General features: G+C 42.2%; 1 protein-coding gene across 9 annotated transcripts in view; it reads right to left on the reverse strand.

Moving 5' to 3' along the window:
* Positions 1–137: 137 nt before the first annotated feature.
* Positions 138–23299, reverse strand: part of PRELID2 (PRELI domain containing 2) — an 82090-nt gene continuing 58928 nt past the window's right edge. For 5 of the 9 annotated variants that reach the window (XR_013229279.1, XM_077326960.1, XM_077326957.1 and 2 more), the window contains 2 exons: positions 12565–12631; positions 10771–12002 (listed from right to left, as the gene is read on the reverse strand). Coding sequence is in view for 7 of the 9 variants with exons in the window: in XM_077326960.1 (XP_077183075.1) it covers positions 11907–12002; positions 12565–12631 (163 nt within the window). In the remaining 2 variants the exon portion in view is untranslated. Of the gene's footprint in view, positions 10126–10770; positions 12003–12564; positions 12632–23299 lie in introns of those variants that run through there. The other 4 variants (XM_077326962.1, XM_077326961.1, XM_077326958.1 and 1 more) reach the window with 4 other exon arrangements.

Genomic DNA, 23299 nt, shown 5'->3' on the forward strand with positions numbered 1-23299 from the left:
TTCCTTATCAGTATTCCTTTGAGTAAGAAAATTCTTCAAGGCCACAAGGGCAGCTGGAAATCCAATAACCCCAGGCTCAGCTAGAATGCCTGATTAAGGGAGGGTTCATTAATATTAAAATGCTCTGTGTTGATTTCCTTGCTGAATGGTTCATATCATTAGTAAAACAAACCAAGCACACACTTTGCAAAAGACACTAATAGACAGGCAGTACACACCAGGCAGCTGGGAATAAAACACACATTAAATGCTGGATGTAAAGCAAAGGTGGGTTTAATTCATTTGTATACTCGGGACTGCCTGAATGAATAAACGTACAGAGTTTCACTGCAAATGGTGAGGAAGCAGGGAGAAGGTTGTGACGCCAACAGGCAAGGGGGAAACTGGGGGAGGGGAAGGGAGTCTTTGTATGGCTCTTTGTGTGTGTGTGTGTTTGTAAGGAGGGAGGGGGCCCTGGCAAAGTCCCTCCAGAGCAGGTCTGTGTCCCACATACACTGTGAGAGTCAGACTGTCAGGACACATTTTTAATTGTGAAGAGAAACAATACTGGATAGAAAAAGGAGAGGAGAGACTCACTTCCACCAGGGCCTCCCTTCAGCACTCTATCTGTCAGCATCTGACCTAGCAACTGTGAGCCATGCAAGGGCCACCTCCGGGCTGGATTACTGTAACTTGCTTTATGCAGGGCTGCCCTTGAAACTGCTAAAGAAACTGGTTCACAACTGGACTGCATTGGTCCTTATTGGGACCCGATGGACCACCCGTATATGACCTTTCCTTGTCCAGCTGCACTGGCTCCAATTTGAATCCAAGATCAGGTTCAAGGTTTTAGGTCTCACCTTTAAAGCCCTAAATAGTCTTGTGACTATTGTGTCTACAGGACCGCCTCTCCCATTGCATCCCCAAGAGCTTTAAGATCTAGTCACCAGAACCTGGTTAGGATTCACAACCCCAAAGAGATTAGACTGGCCTTGGCCAGAGCCAGGGCCTTTTCAGCCCTGGCCCAGGCTTGGTGGAACACTCTGCCACCAGAAGTCAGAGCACTGTGGAATATCAGACAATTCCACAGGGCTTGTAAAACCCTGCTATTCTGCCTGTTCTATGATTGAAACCTAAAATAACACCTGACCAGTTGTAATCCCTGGCAGAACTCACTGACTATGATCTCCCTTTTCCCCATAATAGTAGAACATGCAACTAGTGCAATCCCTGGTTTAATATTTATAAGTTAAAGGTATTTATTTTAAACCTATATTTTTAATTATAATTTTGTTTTTACTTTTATTGCTATTCACCCTGAATCCCCCAAGATAGGGCTGATGATGATGATAACAAGGCCATATGCAGTCTGGGCCCAGTATACCTGAGGGACTGCCTTTCCTCCTACACTCCTCATAGAGCCTTGCGCTCTACTACATCCAACCTCCTGGTGGTCCCTGGCTCCAAGGAAGCCCGCTTGACCTCAATCAGGGCCAGAGCATTGTCCATTCTGGCCCCCATCTGGTAGAACGAGCTCCCAGATACCAGGGCCCTGACAGAACCTAAACAGTTCCGCAGGGCCTGCAAAACGGAGCTCCTCCACCAGGCATTTGGTTGAGATCGACCAAACCACCGCTTCCAGTTGGCCCTCAAGCTCCCCCCCTCTATGATCAACACTAACCGATTGCCCACAGGGTCCAGTAAAAGTTGAGCTGAGGCTCTCACAATTTCTATTTTATGGTGTTATTGTTATGATCTTGTTAAGTTATAATTGTTATAATATTACTGTTGTTACTGTTACCAGATGTTAATTGTATCCTTCCCTGTTTTCTATAAACTGCCCTGAGCCCTCGGGGAGGGCGATAAACAAACAAACAAACAAACAAACAAACAACAACAACAATGAACTATTATGTGCTATCTGCAGTCATTCTTCTGTTGTTCAACTGCTGTTCTGGAAGTAACAGGGAGGAGTATGCTCAAAACAAGCAGGAAGTCCCTGTTGAGCCAATCAGGACACTGGAGGGGGTAATCTGTAAATCATCAGGAAGTTTTTATACCCTATCTATGCTAAATAATATACACCTCCTCCAATGTCCCCTGCCTGACACCCTTTCTATTTTGCTCAATTAGTCACACTGCAGATTTTGCATATTCCAAAAATAAAATGGGTTACGAATACAAAGAAAGTGCCTTATATATGCTTTTCTCTTTTAGTCCCTCCCTTTCTAATGTCTACACTGTATTCCCATGTGTTGTGATTTTTTTTAAAAAAACCTATTTTCACATTAGATCATTGATATTCATTGCTATGTTTTGTCCTGATACAATCATTGCATGAGGAATTAGTGAGCTTGCATGGTTTTGTAATATACACCATTAAAAGGAACCATTTGAAATGCCTTGAGACTTGTTATAAAAGTATTTCCAAAGACTGTTGGGATGCAATCCAGCAAAAGTTAAGCAAGGCCAATGGTATCCAAGCACACCTGTAAATTGCGAAGCCTGATTCTAATCGTATTTTCTCTGATTTCAGTAGAATTTACTACCAAATGTGTGTTTAGTGCAGCAGGCTTAAATTTCATTCATTTTAATGGAACTCAAGAATAACATGTTATAAATAGATGATAGAGCTTGTATTTAGAGCAATAAATAAGTTTTTTTTAAGTGATTGCTCTGCAGATGGCAAAGGGCACAGTATTTCTGGACATACCTTTGTGGATGAGGCACAGATCCAGACACACAGCACTTTAAAAGAAAATAATGTTTACTGGGAAAGATTATTTGCAAACACACATCATATTCATCTGTGTCCAAATCCATACTGAAGCAGAGTACAAAAGTGTAAAGAGGAGTTACAAAAGCAGCACATTGCAAGCCTCTATGGCTGGTATGCTAGCAGACTACATGCCCACACATTAACAGATTGAGAGAGCAGAGAACCTAATGGAGTCCGTTCCTTGCTTCAACCAAAGCACACTGAGCTGCTCTTCCTGAAGAACCAGGAAGTGAGTGGGAACCCACCTTAAACAAAGGAATCCCCAGAGCACATGATTCAGAATTCCCTGCACTTGATACCACTAGTAAGCACACAGGTACACCTCAGCCGCTTTAACAGCTTAACAGCCCTTCAAATCTGACTTCCAATAGATAGCTTTTCATTTTCATGTTGTTGCAGAGATAAAGATCATGAATTTCTACAAATCATGGAAAATACAGAGTTCTGTTGTTCACCACCCAGTGACAGATATAAAACATTCAGACTTGAGTTTAGCATTCTCCTCAGTTCCCATAGATGTAGTGCCCCCATACCATTCTCTCCACTGGAAACTTTCCCCAGGGCACTATGTCAAGAAGTCCACCTATTTTCTGAGATATATGCAGATTTCTTCAATAGGCCAGAATATCCATCAGATTTGCAAAATAAAAATTCTGAAAAATTTTGGAAGTAAATTTGTTTTGGCTATTAAAAGCATGCAGAAAATGAACTTAGATATACATATATTGTTGATTTTTTTGGGGGGGGGGTGTTTTGATATGGTGCATGTGTCTTCAAGTGATGCTTGGTTGGCAGGGAAGAGGGATTAAAATATTAAGGAAATAATAGGGGCAGCATGATAAAAGCTCTCACTTCACTGATTTCCCACAAAAGAATAATAAATGGTAGGTGGCAGTTCTGTCCAAAATGTTCAGCCCATCTAGTAAAATTGTCCAATATGCATGTGCTCCCTAGAATTTCGCTTCAGTGTTTCTATGTTTCTGACATACATACCAAGATGTTCATTTTATAATGTTATAGCTTGTTCTCAGTTTAAGGCACCCACCACTATTGCTTTTCTCAGTGCTCTCACCTGTAAAAATATTCATGGGAAGCAGGCTTTATCGCATTCCCCCCCAAACAATACTGTGACAAATGTGACCTCTCTTTCCACCAAACGCCTGTCTCCTTTGTAAGCAACTTTCCCTCAGGAATTTATTTGTTGGAGCTTCTGTTTTGTCGAACTCACTTTGTAGCATCCTCAGGGGCTCTTTCTGCCTTTGTTGAATTCCTTTGATTTCTCTGCTGTCTACTCAAATGCAAAAAGGTGATGTTAAAACAGGAAAGCAATTTAGGTTGTTCACTGAAGGACAAAGCAATCATATAATTTGCAGTTGCAGGCAATTGATTTGTACCAATAAATGAAAGGCACTTGCAGTTATATGGATCTTCGACTTAATTTGCCTCAATTTTTTCCTTGTTAAAGGTTCACCCATGCAAACTATATAGAATAGACTGCATTGAATCAAAGCTGTTCACCGGTTATGGTTTTTTCCCCACATAGTTCAGGGATGTGCTGCATTTTCCTAGAATTTGCACTTTACTTCTTTATATTGGCCAAAACGATGTCCTTGTTTAAGCATAATTTCCCATTTTATTTACTGGGATAAACCCCAGGTATCTTCAGACAGCAACATCAGAAGTGGTCATTTGACCTATTGTGCACAGCAATGGCTGTACTGGATCACAACCACTTTCTTGCAGCAGTGCAGCATGTCCTGCCACTTCCCATGTATGAACAAGAGAAGATTCCCCTTGCCAGGCATGGTCTGCCCCGTAGTTCTGCGTGTGCACATGCAGCCAGGGTGGAAAGGTTCTATTGTGCCTTTCCACAGCAGCAAGGGGTTTACTTTCACAAAGGTGGGACTATGTTGGGACACAATTCCAACTTCACAGAAGTTTCAAAAACACTCCATTTCCACTCCGCCATGCCATAAAGCACCACAGAACTGAATGAGGCATTTTCTTTCCCTGCTGGGCCACCATAGGTGGGGGAAGAGCTGGGCCTGGAAGGCCTGACTCTTCCCTGTGTGCACAGGCCTGGCCCAGCCTGGCCGCTGATGGTGCCTGAAGCAAAAATGGGAAGGCAGAAACTACCCATGTTTCCTTAATGTGGGGCACCAGAGGCCCTAATCCGAGCCAGGCCTGGAAGGAGGCCATATTCCCAAAACTTTGCAAGGTGGACATATCCTGTACCATAAGCCTTCTTCATTTTAAAAGCTGCTGTTACACCCCCTTTCCTTCCACATCTTGTCTTATTCATCAATGAAGCACTCTTTTATTTTCTTAGATGGGCAGATTCTCTTACCTCTAGGCTGGACTTCTGTAACTCTCTCTAAACTGGCCTGCCCTTATCCTTGATCTGGAAACTGCAATTAGTCCAGAATGCAGCTGCTAGGGACCTCACATTAGCACCTCGGAGGTCCCACATCCATCCCATCCTCCAGCAGCTGCGCTGGCTCCCAATTGAATTCTGGATTAGGCTTAAGGTTTTGGTTATCACCTTCAAGGCCATACGCGGTCTGGGCCCAATATACCTGAGGGATCGCCTCTCCACCTACACCCCTCAAAGAGCCTCCTCCAATCTCCTGGTGGTCCCTGGCCCCAAGGAAGCCCACTTAACCAGGGCCAGAGTCTTTTCCATTCTGGCCCCCACCTGGTGGAACGAGCTCCCAGAGGAGATCAGGGCCCTGACAGAACTAAAGCAGTTCCACAGGGCCTGCAAAAGGGAGCTCCTCCACCAGGCATTTGGTTGAGGTCAACCTGTCCATCGCTTCCAATTGACCCCCAAGCCCTCCCCTCCTACCATGACTGTTAACAAATCCACCCAACCCCTGGGTTTCAGTACGAGTTGAGCTAAGGCTCTTGCAGTCTCACCTTCCTTTAATGTTATTGTTATTATGTAAATGTTATTGTTGTTGTTATCACCTTACTGTTACTTGAATGATGTTACCTGTACTATTTTGTTGTTTCATTTAAACCGCCCTGAGCCCTCAGGGAGGGCGGTATATAAATACAATATATATAAATACTATATAAAATAAAAATTTTCTTTTTGGACTGTTACAAGACAGGTTGACACTCCCTTCAGTAATGTAACATTCATATAATTGCACACTGTAGTCTCACGTTTACAGTTGAAACAGAACATTAAAACCCTTGTCAAGAAGGTCCCTTTGCTACCAATTTACATGTGAAAATTCATTTCCTGGAATAATCTCTTGAAAAACGTTTAGATGTTAAGCCCACTCATTAGAGCCAACCAGCATGAAAACTATCCTGCCAGTTGCAAAAATGGACTGCAATAATGATAGCCCACGGCCTGGTCTGGGCATTTTGGAATCGTTTGCCTAATGTGTAGCACCCAGAGTGACCACCAGACTGGAAAACCTTCAATAATTTTATACAACTGCAACAGAACAAAATGACACAGGGGAGGCACGCACACCACCTTGGGAAGGACCATGGGTGTCAGGGGATTTCTTTCCCTGTTAGTACACAGGAAGTGGTAAGGGCATGCTGTCCCGCTACCAGAAACTGGCAACAGCCAGCCTCTGCCGTGTATAATCAGTCAAAGCTGATGTGTTGTTTTCAACTTGTTGGGTCACAAATTTTGTAGGCCTGATATATGGTTATAGTACCTTTTACACAGTGAACAGAAGAAAATTGCATGTGGTGGTTCTTACTCAGATTTTATGGTATCCTTAATGAGGTTTTTGTAGAATCTTGCAGCATCAGATAAACAATTCTGTCTAACAATACTTGGGCGTGAAAAACAATTGTGAATATCCAAGGGGTTACAACACTCTTTTTCAGTTATCCAGTAATATTTCTAACATTTTTTATTACTGCAAGTTCTATCTGCTCCAATGAAATGAAATATCATCCACAAACACAAATTTCCTAGAAATTCATTAGTAAAAATGCACAATTCCCTGTTACTAAATTCATAGCAAAGGGTCACATTATTGAAACAGCATTTATTCATGCCTGATTTATATTATTTGTAAGTGATCTAATTGCTGATATAATTCCCTGCAAGGGAGCAGATATGCAGCAAGGATGGGCAGGTAGCAGAACTGTATGAGAAAATGTGTTAAAATCCTGCTGCAGTTACAAATACACTGAACAAGGAATACAGTGAAGTAACCTGTTGAATGTCAATGAACAGATCAATGAACTATCAGACCTACTGTTGACCAAACAGAGTCCTGTTCATAATTGGTAAATAAGATATGAGACAAACAGATGGGTGTTTGAGGATCCCTAATCCACAAGCACTATGAATTTTGTGGACTTGGATAGAAAGGTCTTAGAAACACGGGCCCCAATGGCTGAAACCGAATTTATGGATGGCTGTATTCTATTGTTCCTGAAGAAATATGAAAACTCATTGAGACTAGAATCCCCAGCATACTCACTAGAAACTCCCACTGAACCCAGTCAGACTTACTTTTGAGTAAATATGTTTAAAATTAGGCTCCTGATTATCTAGTTATTTGAAACATGAAGTTACAGAACAATCTCCTGCCTAAGGCCGCTCATTTCAGCAGAGTAACTCTGCACAAAATTGCATTGATAAACACCCAGAGTTTTTAAAGGCCTAGCTTGTTTGAATGTCTAATTATCCTTTCTCTTGAAATTATTAATTTTGAATTATTTCTTACCAAGGAAACCTTTCACAAAAGAAAGCTAATCCTCCTTCTTATATTCAGCCTTGTGAATCAAAGAAAGGGTACCAGGCCCCCAGATGGTAGGCCTGTATTTATTCTGCTGCATATTAAGCAGAGTAATTTCACACACACTATTGTGAGATCAAATAAAAAACAAGACTGACAATCTGAAAGGCAAAACTCTCCTCATTAATCTATTCACTCATAACCCTGACAAATTGGAATAACCTTGTAGCCAGTTTATTATTCCCAACTCCTCCTGGCGTTTAATCCAGTCAATGCTTTCTGCCTAAAAACTTGGGGCTTTATGGCTACACATTTTAGAAGATAAATATAGCATAAAAATATCAATTGACTATCTGAAGGGCTATTCCAAACTCATTTTTGTAACCCTCCCCCCCAAAAAAAACCCCAAATGGCACAATGAATAAAAACAAAACAATTATTGCATCACTCTTTTCAATGATTTAAAATTTAAAATGAGTTGCAATTGATGATTTCAAATGTTCAAGGTGCCCAGGCATTTTTACAGTTCCACAATGCAATATCCCACAAAGCGGGGGTGGGGTGGGGTAGGGGAATGGCCCCAGCATTATGTAGCCAGCAGCTCACAAGCCTTCCCAAGAAATTTGCTGGAAGAGAAAACTCACTAGAGCACTGCAGTAAAAACAGCAGACCTGTAGAGTAACACTAAGAATTAAAAATGGCAGACCTATTTAGAAATTGTGCTGTGGCATTACTTGGTGGCATCCCTTACATACCTCCTGTCTTCTCTGCCAGCAGCTCCCAAGGGAAGCAAGAGTGTTGATGAATTAGCCAAACTGAAAGTTTGAGTTTTTTAATTCATTGCTGAACTTCCGTTTCAGGGCAATCTGATGTTTAGATTTTAATTTTAAAAAATAGCTTCATCTTGTTTATGGTGTAATTAAAAATACACCAGCAAAGATAAAACAATGCCAAAAATGTGGCCAAAAATGTAAAGCCAAAATATTATGCCCCCCCCCCAAGCCATTCAAAACCCAGGACAATAACATGGTATTTTACTTGATCTCCAAAAGGCATAATACTAGAATTCAGAAACAATGAAGCTGATGGGCAATAGAGACAAGGCAGATAAAAGGAAATCTTTAGTGAATAATTACACTGTGGAATTCAGTGCCTGTGGATGCAAAACAGGTCCATCAATGGCTACCACAATGAACAAAACTGAAGTCCAGTAGCAGCTCAGAGACAATTCTCTAGGATATAAGCTTTCGTGAGTCAAAGTTAATTTAATCAGACATGGCAAAGTTTATTCCACCTGATGATGAAGTCGGCTTTGACTCACATAAGCCCATAACCTAGACCAGGCTTTCTCAGCCAGGGTTTTGTGAAACCCTTGGGGTTTCTTGACAGCCCTAGAAGGTTTTCCTGAATGGGTGGGAGTTAATATATATATTCTGTATGATCATACCACTTCTGAGGTTTCTTGAAGCCTGAATATTTCAGGGTTTTCTCATCAGTAAAAAAGTTGAGACAATTTTATTGGTCTCTGAGGTGCTATAGGACATAGATTTTGTGCTTCCACTAGACTCACATAGCTATCAGTCTGAAACTAGCAAAAGGAGTAAAAAGGAGTGTCCACATCCAGAGGTAACAGTCCAAAAGGAAAATGAATGCAATCTGCCCATCTAAGAACTTCTTAAACCCAGTGTAAGAAATCAGTATCGGGGGGGGGGGGGGGCTGGCCTCTGTGCCTGGTTTGTTCCCCCCCCCCCGACAACTGATTAGGCTGCTGTGTGAAACAGAATGCTAAAGTAGATGAACCACTAGTCTGATCTAGTACGTATCTTCTTAAATTCTTGTGTTTGTGGTTTTCACACAGAAATGGGAATTCTACAAGAAAGTTGTAACCACTGAAAATACCATGACAGCCACCTATCTCATTTGTTAAAGTAGAAGCACAGAAGCAGGCCTGTGAAGAAGGCAATCTATTCACATGGGAATAGATTGAACATTAGTAACCATGGCCTCAGATCATTTAGGAATTCATGGTCAAACCCAGGACTTCATGTTTTCTTTTTCTGGGTGTCACAGAGTTTACTTATATAGACAAGGCCTTTGGTTCGTTTAAGATATGGTAAATGGTGAATTGCCAGAGGTAAAGTCATCCTGGTGGCAATTTGTTCCAGTCACATCACCAGAAATTGCTGAAACTTGGAAGATGACATTGTATTCATGTGACTCACATGTATGACTCCCAGAAACACTAATTATTGTCAACCATAATGCAGTTGACAGAGTGCCAGTCTAAAATATATGGCAGGTTCAAATTCTCAATCTGTCACTGAAGTTTGATGGGTAACCAATCAAATGCTCTCAGACTAACCTACCTCAGAGGTTACTGAGATGGTAAAATGGAAAAGGGGAGAATTTTGTAAGCTGCTTTGGATCCTCACTGGGGACAGAAGCAGGATGCAAATGAAATAAATAGACAAATATGCAACTTTTGGCGCAGTATCAAAATATATTCAGATACTGTCAACAACTTCTTCTATGAGGGCATAATTACAGTGTGGAGGGGCTACAAATAGTGGAAAACTACATACTTTACATGCACGCATTCTGAGGTCCATTCCCAGATGTTTCCAGTTAAAACCACTCAGGTAGGAAGTGCTGGGGGAAAAAAAAACTTTCTCAGTCTGAAACCATGCAGAGCTTTGATAAACGTCAGTGCTAAGACAGATGGACCAATAGTTTACCTGAGAATATTTCAACTTTATGTGTTCATCATGAATGCTTCTTCTGTCCTGTTATAAAGTAATGACTTAGAAACAACATTTTTTTGAGTTCACTGGTTCTTTTTTGATCTTACATATTTTCTGGCACACTGTCAATACCAAACCATCTCCCTTACTCTCAGTCTGCTATTTTGATGACTATTTCAGCCGTTTTATCAGTTACTTCATACATGGAGGTGTGGAAAGAAAAGCTGGTAAGGTGCCTAGGCCTGCTAGCAGGGTTCAATAGGGCATCACACAGACCCTTGTGTAAACATGCATCTTTCTTTCCTCTTCCTGCCCTCCACTGTGTTAGCAAGAAATAGAAAAAGCAAAAGGGGGAGGCAGCCAGCAGGGCAGTTGGCACCCTTTCCACTCCCATTAGCCAGCTGTCAAATAGCTGTTCAAATGACTGGTTAGGTTGGCTTATTGCTAAAGGAAATGAATTAAAAATGACCTGACATAACTGCTGTGCCTGGTAAATCTAAATTTAATCCAGGCTGCTCTAGCAATCTCAGTCATAAAACTGCAGGTGACAAGGTTGAAAAGGACATGATTTTATTATTTATGACAAAACAGCATCCTCCCTGCTATTCCTGTATGTATTTTTTATTTAACCAAGGCTTACACATTTCTAACATATTCATATTGGGTGTTTACTTAAGCATCATCCAACAAACCACAACATGTTTATGGTACCTATCCAATGGCGAGGAGATATCAGATCAGTGCAGATATTAACTATCCTTCCAGCATTTGTACTTAATAGTATCCACAACATTAATTCCAATACAGGATAATTTTTTTTTACAAATGTAAATATTTATTGTTAGCAATGTGCTACACCCATCAGATCCATCTACACAAAACATTATTATAAAGTTTAAGGCTTTGGACATGATTTGTTTTATTTTCAAATAAGGATATTCAGGTAAGACTGAAGGTCCTCTGTAGACCAAATAATTGATATACCCTTCGAAAGAGCTGCAGAACTATAAAACATGAGGAATGGCCATGACCTTCTGGCCACAAAACTCAGTAAACATAGGAATTAATCTGAGGGATGTTTATTTTGAATGTCCTTTAGAACCTACCTGTTAAACTTGGGGGGGGGGGAGAACCACCCATGAAAAAAACAAGATTACCATCTAAAAACTATTACTATAGGAATTCATTATCTAATAATGGGCCTGTCCTAAGCAGGGCGATACACTTCTAAGACCATTAACTTCAGTGGACTTAAATGGGCAGACACCTGATTAACTTTGAATTGCATGAACATTTTCAAACCTATGGCTTCAAGCTTCTACAGAAAATTGGTAATGTTTTACAGTTATTCACATTTTAGAGGTATATATCAGCACACCTGAGAGAGTTTGACATAGAGTTTTGAAAAAAAAAATACCCACAAACAAATCCAGCATTTTGAGTTAAAGAAAAATGTTCACATGGCGGCATGATATGATAAAACGTCACAGTGCATATTAATAAAATGTCCCTCTTCCACAGCAATTCCTCTGAGATGACAGTGTCACCCCAGAAGCACAAGCCTGGGGGATGGTTCATCATTTTGATTATTTCCTCTGAATGCGAAGTTTAAAGCACAAGGACAAAGTCTACTCCAAGATCATTATATTACTTGAATAGCATGTGGACCATTATCTTTCAGGCCTGTGCTCATATGTTCATTAAAATGATAATCCAAAGAGTTTCAAGACATTTCTTTGAGTACAAGAACATATCCACATGGTTCAAGTTTTGAGATTTCTTCTCCTAAAAGACACAAAAAAGCATCACCATACCAAAGAACATTTATTAGCGACCAATGGCTCTTTTTCTAACATTTTGTGCAGAAAATACTTTTCTACAGCCTCTTTTTTGAAAGCACATCAACAAACAAAACAGAGACAATTTCCACACAGAGGCATCTAAGGCGCACAGCATCCTGTTTTGAAACCCGTGCCCTGCTAACACGTGGTTGCTCGCTTTTGTATGGGAGTCTTCTCCTGTGTTTGCCGACTGCCTTGTCCCAGGTTTTTGTTTCCTGACAAGTCAGGAGGCTCAGCAGAAGTCAGGACAATCCACTCCCCCCCCCCCACCATTTCAGCTTATCAATCACTGTGACATGGCATCAGCCACCAATCACTTTTCAGTGCCATCTTCTCACATTCTAGCACCCTCCCAAAGGTGTGTGCGCCTGCGTGTGTGCACAGAATTACACACCAGTGCCTGCGCCTCCCCCCCTCCCTGCACGATGCTGGCTGCATTGGCCTGGAACGGCCGATTCGGACGCCGCCGTGCACAACCCTACAAGAAACTATATATATATACTCACTTTTTTTTCACTACAAAAATGGACTCCCAAACTGTTCTTGGAGAAGCAACTCCATGATTGTAATGCCCTGCATAAAGAATATAGACAAGTAATTTTGTCCATTGACTATATTTTTTTGCCAAAGCTGAAATACCCATCAATGTCCTTTGGTTTAAAAAAAAATATCATATTCATATTTAGAGATTATCCAAGCAATCTGAAACAAGTCAAACAATTAAGAAGAAATAGTTTATATTACAATGCAAAGAATTTATAGTGCTAATATCAGATTATTTATATTGGTGTCCTAAAAACATCTGTCTCTATTTAGGAAGGAAAAGGAAAGAATTAAAGGGCATCATGTTGTCCTAGCATCACTACATTCTAGCTTCCAGTTTCCTGGACAAGCAGGAAACTACATTCTCCCATTTCTTTGCTTCCTGTTCTTCTGCTGTTTTAGCTATGAATATCCAGAGACTAAGACTGGAGAACTATAAAACACAAGAAAGTAGAATAGCCATGACCTCTGATCGCAAAGTCAGTAAACCTGTGAGTTAATCTATGAAGTTTGGGTGTACTTAAAAACCTGCTTGTTAAAACTACTGAAAAAAATCCGAGTAAGGTTACCATCTAATAAGCATTGTTATTGAACTTTGCTCATCAACACCACCATCCTAAACAACATCACACTCCTTAGAAGGATGGAACTCTGTTTTGGATGGCATTGTATTAAAAAGAATTTGGTGCCATGTAACCAATGAGCAGACAGGATTATTTATTGACATCTAGTCCTTTTTTCTTCATTCTTATTATTATGACTACTCATTTTATAATAGTAATTACAGGTTTCCAGTGGCTTCAGTTAGGCTGCAATTATGCACATGCTTTCCTGAGAAAAACCACATTGCATGTAATATGGCTTCTTACCTCTGAGTAGACGTGGGATAGGCTTATGCAATTAGCAACTCAAGAAAGCAGACAGTAGGCACTAAAAAGTAGGGGCTATGAGGAATCATTGGACAATAGCCCCCAACAATATCCCACTCTCCAAAATTTGGATGACCTTGGGATAGTTATTTCCCCTTTCAGCTCTGAGTTGGGAGATACCTGGATAGTTGGGGTTGGGGCCGGTGGGGGCTGGGGTTGGGGAGGGACTTTAGTGGATATAATGTCACAGAGTCCACCCTCCAAAGTAGCTATTTTCTTCAGGCAAAGTTATTTCTGTCATCTGAAGATCAGCTGTAATAGTGAGTGATTGTCAGCAATCACCTGGAAGTTGGCAACTCTACTCATCCCACCCCACTTCATGCCAACCCTTCATTCATCTCCTAACATTCCATCTTCATTCTTCGTCAGGTAATTTGGAAAAGTTAATTTACAGCCACATTTTCTTCATATCTGGAGAGTCCCTCATCTGGGCATGAAATTGGGGTCACTGTGGGTGGACAGGTAGTTGTGAATTTCCTGCATTCTGCAGGGACTTGGACTAGATGACCCTGGAAGTCTCTTCCAACTCTATGATTCTGTGTAGAGATTACTGCCTTGTTGGGTGATGACGGTTTTCTTGCTTTCTTCATCTTTATTGGACCGTCTAAATTACTACTGCATACAGTGATAATTGGGGTTCCTTGTGCATGACTCTACCCATTCATATCTAAACAAATATAGTTGAAACAAACTGGAAATTGTGGGTAAGATAAGCCAAATATTGTCCCCTCAAGCATTTTGCTCTGATGTTGATGGCCCAGGCTAGCCTGTTTTCATCAGATCTCAATAGCTACTTGGGAGGCCACCAAAGAAGTGAAGGATTGCTATGCAGAAGCAGGCAATGGCAAAACTGTCTCTGTTCATCTCTTGCCTTAAGTTGCCATAAGTCAGCTGTGACGTAAGAGCACTTTCTACCACCCAAGCACTCTGTTTCTTTCCATGTATATCCCTCAGCCTAGTTACAATATCTCCAGAATTAGGTACAGTGAGAGAAAAATTGGGGGAGGGTGGAGAAGAATACAGCAAAATAATGCATAAAAGTTGGTTATGTCCCTTTGTCTTCATAGTTTTATTTTATTTTAAAGTACTTATTTAATTTACTTTAACTCATTTCTCCCCCAGTGGGGACAAAGTGGTTTGCATTCTTTTCTTCTCCATTTTATCCTTACAGCAATCTTGTTGGGTAGTTTAGGCTGAGAGCGTGTGACTGGCAGCAGACTAGGGAGGTCGCATAATGGCCTCCCATTTTCTAGTCCTGGGGTCCTCAAACTTTTTGAGCCCATTGGTATCCTTAGAATATTTGCACTGGCTGATGGGCACATCTATGAAATGGCTGCTGCAGGAGGTGGAGTCAATCACAAAATGGCTGCTACAAGAGGCAGAGCCAGCCACAAAACGCCAGGGAGCGATGTTGTATACTTGACTCGTCGATATTTCCAGCAAAAGCTATGTTAAAAGGATGCCATTTTAAATTATCATACTGCTTAAAATATTTTCTTGCAAATACATACTTTATCTTCAGTGGCATAGTCCTTGTAGAATGGTGGTAATTGATGCTGAAGGAACTTTAAAAAAAACTGCTTAGCCAATCAGATCTCCAATGGCCAAGCAGAAGCCCTGCTAGGTTTGGCCCATTTTGGCCCAAACATTTGGCAGGGACCAGGAAAGGTGAGGGTGGGCATTTTGCTCGGGATTCTTGTTCTCATCTGATGCTCAAACCACTATATCACATTGGCTCTTCTTTAAGTAGATCCTTCCCTTTCTCTTCCTCCCTCACGTTTTCTGTACGCATGAACAGGAGGTTGTCTTTTTTCATTTTGGAAATAAGGAATAACAGAAGAATGGGGCCTTACTTACACTAGGGTTCTGGCATGAGAAAAAAGAAATAATCCATGGCTTAACATGGCAGTTTGCAAAGAACAGTGCAGATATAAACCAGTCTCAGATCTGTCAACAGCCCTGATCTTTCGCACCTTGTGCCAGTATATCCCTTTGCAGTACTTATGCCAAGTAGACATTTTAAGACAGTAAGGCAAATGCTGCCTACCACTGGAAGAGTACTCAAACCAAAATAATCACAATCAATGTCAAAGTAAGATCTAATTTTGTAGTACAAGGTATCTCCTAGGGCATTGGTCCCCAACCTTTTTATCACTGGGAACCAGTCAACGCTTGACAATTTTAATGAGGCCTGGGGGGGGGGTAGTATTTTGCCAAGGGATGTCATTGCCGCCTGAGCCCCTGCTCGCCTTGCTTTCCCGCCGGCGTCCCTGACTTCCTGCTGCCCGCGGGGGGGCGCTGCGCAGTGCCATGCAGTGATGCCCAACCACCGGGACACGAAGGCCCCAGCACCGGGCCACGGCTCCCTCTCCCCCCCCCCCCCCCCGCAGTGAGAAACTTCCCAGGCCACAAGCAGATCGGCCGCTAAAGCGGCCAATTAGTTTGCAGCCCGGCAAGCTTATTTTTGCGGGGGGGGGGGGGGTGGAGAGGGAAGGGCGGCCACCGGCACAAACGCGCATGCACAGCAGTTTCACATATGCATGTTTGCGCCATGCGCGGCCGCAAACATTCATGCACAGCAGGTCCACACATGCACGTTTGCGGCCGCGCATGGCACAAACGCGTATGCACGGACCTGCCGCACATGCACATTTGTACACGGACTTGCCGCGCATGCGCGGTAGCCTGATCGCCCTCCCCCCCCACTGGTCTGTAGCCTAAAAAAGGTTGCAGACCACTGCCTTATACTATAAAATCTTACTTTGAAATTGATTATGATTATTTTTGGTTGCTGAGGAAGTTAACCAAAAAAACAATTCAACCAGTGTGGTTTTAAGCTATTAGTTTGAATAGTTACATTGACTGCAGCTTGTTTGGGAACTTCAACTCAGTGCTGTACACTTTTGGTTTGATTACTGACTGGATATCTGTTTGGTTTCCTCAGGGTTTGTACTACTGAGGGAACAAGCATGGCATCTGCTTTCAAAGGCATTGACTGCAGTGCTTCTTGCCTACACACAAGTTGCCTTTCTCTGACTAGTAACAGCTGCTGCCTACTGCCAGGGATTGTAATCACTGATTTCATACCGCCTCACGCATCTGCAGTACTGCCTACCTATATGATAGTGTGTGCCAAACAACATTTACATGTAATACTAGCAAAAAAGCCCATTTGAAAAAAAAAAACCCAGGCTTTCTTACCCCCCCTCCCCCCAGGCAGGCTCCATCGAGGCCCAGCAAGAGTACAGCAGGGCTACTCGGGACAGGGGGAGTCGTTCTGGCAGGGCATTCTTGCTTCCCCCCTGACCCAGGCAACTCCACAGAGGCCTGGCAAGGCCATGGCAGGGCTGCTCAGGGTGAGTGGGGGGAGTGCTGGTGGGGTGTTCTTACTTCCCTCCCCTGGGCAAGTTCCACTGAGGCCTGGCAAGGCCACAGTGGGACTGCTCAGGGGGGGGAGCACTGGTGAGATGTTCTTGCCCCCCCCCCACGCCTGGGCAAGCTCCACTAAGGCCTGGCAAGACTGCATTGGGGCTGCACTCTGACTAGGGAAAGCAGGCAAGCCAGGGCCTAGGATAGAGGCCTTTGGCTTGGTATAGTTTGCAAAACAACTACTAAAGGTGATAGATTCTAGTATCTGGGCTCCCCCAAAGCATTGTCTCTGCTCCTGAGGAACTCCCACAAATCTGCCAGTGAGAGTCTATTAAAGCATGTCAACAAGAATAATTTACAGGAAGATGGAATAGGTATTTGCTGCAAGTAAATGAGTATGATGGCAAAAAGTCCCAAAGCATAGGGAAGCAGATTTGCTTGCCATCAGCTAGTAAAAGCTGCCAGTCTTCAAGTTTCCCAGTGATAGAGCAGCAGGCTTTGTTTAGGCCCATGGGTGTTAGGTGAGTAAGAGAGAGACCCATTCTGACAATCTTTCCTCTTACAATACTGAAAGTATATGAGTGAAGATACATAGTCATTTGTAGACACCTACCCAAGTCAGTGACTAGACCAAACTACTTTAGAAAGACAGAAGTACTTCTTTGATTGCTGGATTAGCATAATTTTGATGACAACTTTGCATCTTTGTCAGCAATATGGCTAACCCAATCAACTTCCTTTTCCAACTCTTTTAAACTCTACAGACAGTCCAAGAAAAAACAGTCCGCTCTAAAGATTTCCAAATATTTCACACAATCATGGTTAGTTACAACAGCAACAATATAAGAGGCACTTGAGTTCAGTTTTGGTTCTAACCAGTTCAAAGCTTAATGTATATCTCTGTTATCAAATAGGGCTTATGGACAGCTGGACAAGAGGAGAAGGATACACAGGAAAATGAAGGAAACAAAGAGGAAATTTCTAAGATTAATTACAACCAGCCTCCAGAGTCACAATGACACATATACTTTACACTTCAAGAGAACCTTTTAGTTCAAATCAGGAATCACCACAGACACCACAGTGCCTGCCACCCCCTCTCCTAGTACCCACCAAGAATATCTATAAAGTATAAGGGACCAGAAAGAGGGGTCCTTTGGCAAGGAGCCAGTCTTCTAATTCTCCTCCTCCTCCCAGTGGTGAGGCCAGCCTTTCTTGGTGGATGTTATTTTAGGCCTCGATCATCAGGTTGGTGATACAGCTCCATTTTACAGGCCCTGCAGAACTGATTTAAGCCCTGCAGATCCCTGATTTCTCCAAGGAATGCATTCCACCAGGCTGGGGCCATGGCCTGGTCAAGGCCAGTTTCATCACCTTAAGGCCGGGGACCCTGAGCAGATGTTGATCTAAAGATCTTAAAGTTCTTGGGTGATTGTAATGGAAAACCTTACTTCTTTATGTTCTGTGGTTGGCTCCACCTCCTGTAGCAGCCAATTTGTTCTTGTTTGCAGAAGTCTATGTCACAATTCTAAAGGTGACTGCAAGCTAAAAAATCTGGGGGACACCTGGTTCACAAGACAGGAAAACCAGCAAGCCATGACATGGAAGGGAGCTAGAAAAAGGTGACACCAAAACTACAGAGTCTGCTCAGGTCAGCTCAGTATCCCGAAGGGAAGACTCCTGGATGAAACTATACAGTTGCCTGTCAGATATATTACTAGGCAGCTTCCTATGTTTCTAAAGGAACCTATCTCTCTATCAAGATTTCTAACCAAGCTCAGCAAGCAATTGGTCATTTAAATGGGGCTGGTAGTTTCAATGATAATCTTACTACTGACTCATACTAGTCTTTTTTTGAAGTATAGTAATCTAAACACCGCCTGCGGCGCCACAGGCACCGCAGACTAAATAATTCGCGAAGGGCTTCTGGGGTGGGATCTGTCCATGATGAGGAAGGGTCCGGATAGGCTGCCGGGGGCTGCCGGGGGTTCCCTGCCCAGCGGCCTGACGCGGCGAGAGGCGCAAAGCGTAGATGTGTAGACCTAGCATGCCATCAGGAACCCAATGGTATTGATTACAGCTCAGTTGGTAGCCATCACATAGCTAAGCAAGTGCTCAATAACGGCCATGTAGAAAAGCCTGACATTTATAAGATCTTCCTGCTCCCTTTGGTGGGGTGACAGAATCTTCAGCATGTAGTATGGAAAATGCTCCCATACTGAGGACTTTGGGAAACCACATGTATACGGCACACCATGGAAACTCTGCATCATTCTCTCATTTCTTACAAATAATTTTTTTCTAAAGCAGCAATAATTTCCAAAGTGGGCCAAACATTCTCCCCTTTTTAACAAAAAAAAAAGCTCAGGCAAGTGCTTACCTTCTCTGTCTCCTCTGGATCGCCACAGGAAGAGAGAGCAGGCTAACACATCCTATCCATCTAAATTAAGTTTGCCACCATTTACTAAGTAGAGCACTAATTGACATAAGTGAAAACTCTGAGGTTGGCCTTGGGAATTTAAGAGTGTTATTTATTGAATCAATTATGTTCACAGTGTGACAGTTGCTTCACCCCCCCTTTCCTCCTCCTCATAGCACAGTTGCCTTAGGAAGACTTCTTTGATAGGGAGACAGAAGGAATTTGTGAAGTGAATCAAGAAATATCAAAGGGCAGTTACAAGTCATTATGACTACTCTTTTCAGTGGGAAACGACTCAATCAAAGACTGATCAATATAGTCCTTTCAACTAAAGTTCATACAGTTAAATCTTGAGCAAGAAGATCAAGCCTCAAGATTTACACTGTTTACAGTGTTAGGACATGCTTGAAATGCAGAACAAACTTTACCTAACCAGTAATTTGTCCACCTTTTCACATACAGCTTTATTAGCTTGTGTAATGGACAGACTGGATGCATAAATATTTTCTTTCCATACAGCCTGGTTCAGCACTCATGTTCAAATCCCTGAAACCTTCTCCTCTTGCCAGCTGAATCTATGCCCCAAACAATGATTTCCAACCATCGTTTTAAGTGACTATACAGCAGGGGTGGCCAAACTGTGCCTCTTCAGAGGTCCATGGCCTACAATGCCCATGAGCTCCTGCCGGCAGGGAATTGTAGTCCATGGACCTCTGAAGAGCCACAGTTTGGCCACCCCTGCATTAGACAATCATTTGGAGGTTAGTATTAGCTATTAACTGACCAATACAGATTCACTATTGGGAACTGTGGTTCTAATCCTCCTAACCATGGTTTGGATGGTAGTCAAATTGACACATGTCTGATTGACAAATTATGAATATGAATTATGAATGTTTCCTCTTATTTTGCAACAATGGTGTCAAATCTTCACACAAAGTTAGAATTCCAGTTCTAACAACTGAAGGAATGAGTCTGTGAATCTGACTTATGTGACAGATACCCAGTCTCAATACATATGACAGACAAAAGACATTTTGCTACCCTTCAGATATGTCCTGACATTGGTGATAATATAAAGCTTAGTGGTTTCATGTGGGCACTCCCTCCAATTGGTGGGTGTTGAAATCTGAAGTGTGTGCCAAATATCTACATCTAGCTGATAACATTTGATTGATTACAAGAGCTTAATCTTGTCTATGCCAAGCACAGAGGTAGCAGGAAGGATAATGAACAAAGCAAGTCAGTCACAGATAGTAGCTGAAAATGTTTACAACTCTTTTAAGAGTTGAACCATCTGCAGATGAAAAAAGAATGTCAAGGACCAATCCAAGAATAAAGTTTATCTAGCAGCCTAAATGGTAGAATTTTAAATGGCTGCAGACCCAAAAGGTTTTTGATTTGGTTTTTTCTCAACATTTGTCTAGAAAGCAGTATAGCTGTGGCAGCCATATCTTTCTCCAACAATGTGATACAGATCTATTGGTACAATAACAAAATACTTTCCAATTTTGACATTTATCCCAGGTTTTCCAGAATCAATTGTTTTCAATTCTCAGATTTGTTGCACTGTGACTTTTATATTATTCATTCAGCTACCTCATCAACTACCATCTGGATGAATGAAATCAACAAGATCCTTTTCCAGAAAAGAATCAATATGTGTGTGTGTGTGTGTGTGTGTGTGGGAGAGAGAGAGAGAGAGAGAGAGAGAGAGAGAGAGAGACTTCATTTGTTTTCCTACAACTGCTTGAACATACTGTTTCCATTTCATTTCCCAGGTGACTAGGTTGTAAAATGAGGACTTTATTATTGCCAGATATTTCTGCTCGTGCTTCACATTTTCCCTCAAGCCCCCTAGACTTCATGCTGAAGAGGCACAGGGTCATGGGGAAAAAAAGATAAAAATCCCTTGTATGCATTGTGAGAACATCAGATGTTTTATCTATATTGTCCATATGGTGCTTCCACAGAGTCCAAAGTAGAAATACTCCCCACTCTGTACTTCACACATAGTTTTTCCTGCCATCATAGCCCAAATATTGTGTCACAGCAAGTCTACACTTGTTGCAAAACATAACTGCGATATAGTGGTAGGGCAGCAGGCTTTCTTTGGCTTTTTATCCTACACACAGCTGTAATACACGAATGCCTGGGACAATGAGGGCAAGGACATTTGTGTGGTTCTATTCACCTGATCAGGAGGGGTGGCAGCAGGGTATAGCCCATTCTCATTTCTTGTCAGCTAACAGGGTCTGTATTTGGATGGGAGTCCAAACAAAGCCTGCAAAGAAGGACAATGGCAAACCACATCTGATTCTCCCTTACTTTGAAAGCCCCTTTCTGGAATTGCCATAGAATCACAGAATCATAGAGTTGGAGGGGGCCATACAGGCCATCTAGTCCAACCCCCTGCTCAACGCAGGATCAGCCCTAACCATCCTAAAGCCATAAGTTGGTTGTGACTTGACAGCACTTACATACGCGTCCACCAGATCACCCTCCCCAATCCTGGCTCAGCAACTACATTGCAAGAGATTAGGCCTGCACAAGACATGATGGCAGTAGATTCTTTATATGCAACAGATTCCATGTTCAGTTTTTGACATCACCAATTAAAAGAATCAGGTAGCAGGAGATACAAAAGGCTTGAAACGCTTAAGAACCACTGCCAGTCATAGTAGACAATGCTGACCTTAATAGACCCACAGTCCAACTCTGTACACCTGACTCCTCAGTGTATGAACTGAATAAATGAAGGGAGGGGGGAGGCAAGAACAGCTGATTCCATCCGCTGCCTCCATGTTAAGTGGAAACCAGTTTGTGAACGTGGCACTGGTTTCTAAAGGTCGCTGATCATGCAAATGAGCCAACTGGCAATTCCATGGAGGAAGGGCCTGCACATTTATATCCACTTTCCATCAGCAAACATTCAGGCAACACATGGGGGAGGTGCATGGACATGGCTAGCATAAGGCATCATCATGTGTTCATGTGGTACTAGGGCAGTTAGTATTACAGCAACACTACAATACTAACTATGCCATAACATTAGAATGAATGGGCACCTATGAATCTTCCTAGAGGAGACATTTTAGTTGTAGATTCAGCAGCTTCATGTGGCAGGATCTGGACACTTTTTTCACATTGTTGTGAAGATCCTGCCCTAATGATGCTTCAATTAATCATCTGTTTTTCCTGCTATTTGATTGCTGTTCTGTTCCTCCCTTTCCTTCTACCGGCTACTCCTTCCACTGGTAGTTCCTGGATCCTGGGAGGTACTTGGGAGGTGATTTCAAGCTGTATGTCATTCGGTGTTATCATGCCCTGTTCCCTTCTTAATCAACCTTATATATACCTAATTTCACCAAACTAAAATCATACCAGAGAATGTTACTACCTTGCTGAATCAGGGGAATGCTGTGGATATAGTTTATCTCAATTTCAGTAAAACTTTTGATAAGGTTCCACGTGGTATTCTTGTTGACAAGTTGGTAAAATGTAGTATGGATCCTATAACTGTTAGGTAGATCAATAACTCATTGACAGATTGTAACAAAAGGGTGCTTCCTAATGTTTCATCATCCTCTTGGAAAAAGAATGACAAGTGGAGTGCCTCAGGTCCTTACCTCCATTTAGGTAAGAACAATCAAATGCATCATTATAGGAAGGGGGAGACCTGTTTTGGCTGCAGTATATGCAAAAAGGATCTAGGCATCTTAGTAAATCATACACTGAACATGAGACAGCAGTGTGACTCGGTGGCTAAAAAGGCAATTGGGATTTTGGGAGCAAAAGGAGTATAGTGTCCAGATCCCAAAAAGTGATGCTACCACTTAATTTTGTTCTGATTAGATCTCACTTAGAATACTTTGTTCAGTTTTGGGCACCCCAACTGAAGAAGGATATAGACAAACCGGAGCATGTCCAGAGGAGGGCAATGAAAATGATGAGGGGTTTACAAACAAAGGCATATGAGGA

The sequence above is a fragment of the Paroedura picta genome, chromosome 3, assembly GCF_049243985.1.
Source record: "Paroedura picta isolate Pp20150507F chromosome 3, Ppicta_v3.0, whole genome shotgun sequence".
Lineage (NCBI taxonomy): Eukaryota > Metazoa > Chordata > Lepidosauria > Squamata > Gekkonidae > Paroedura > Paroedura picta.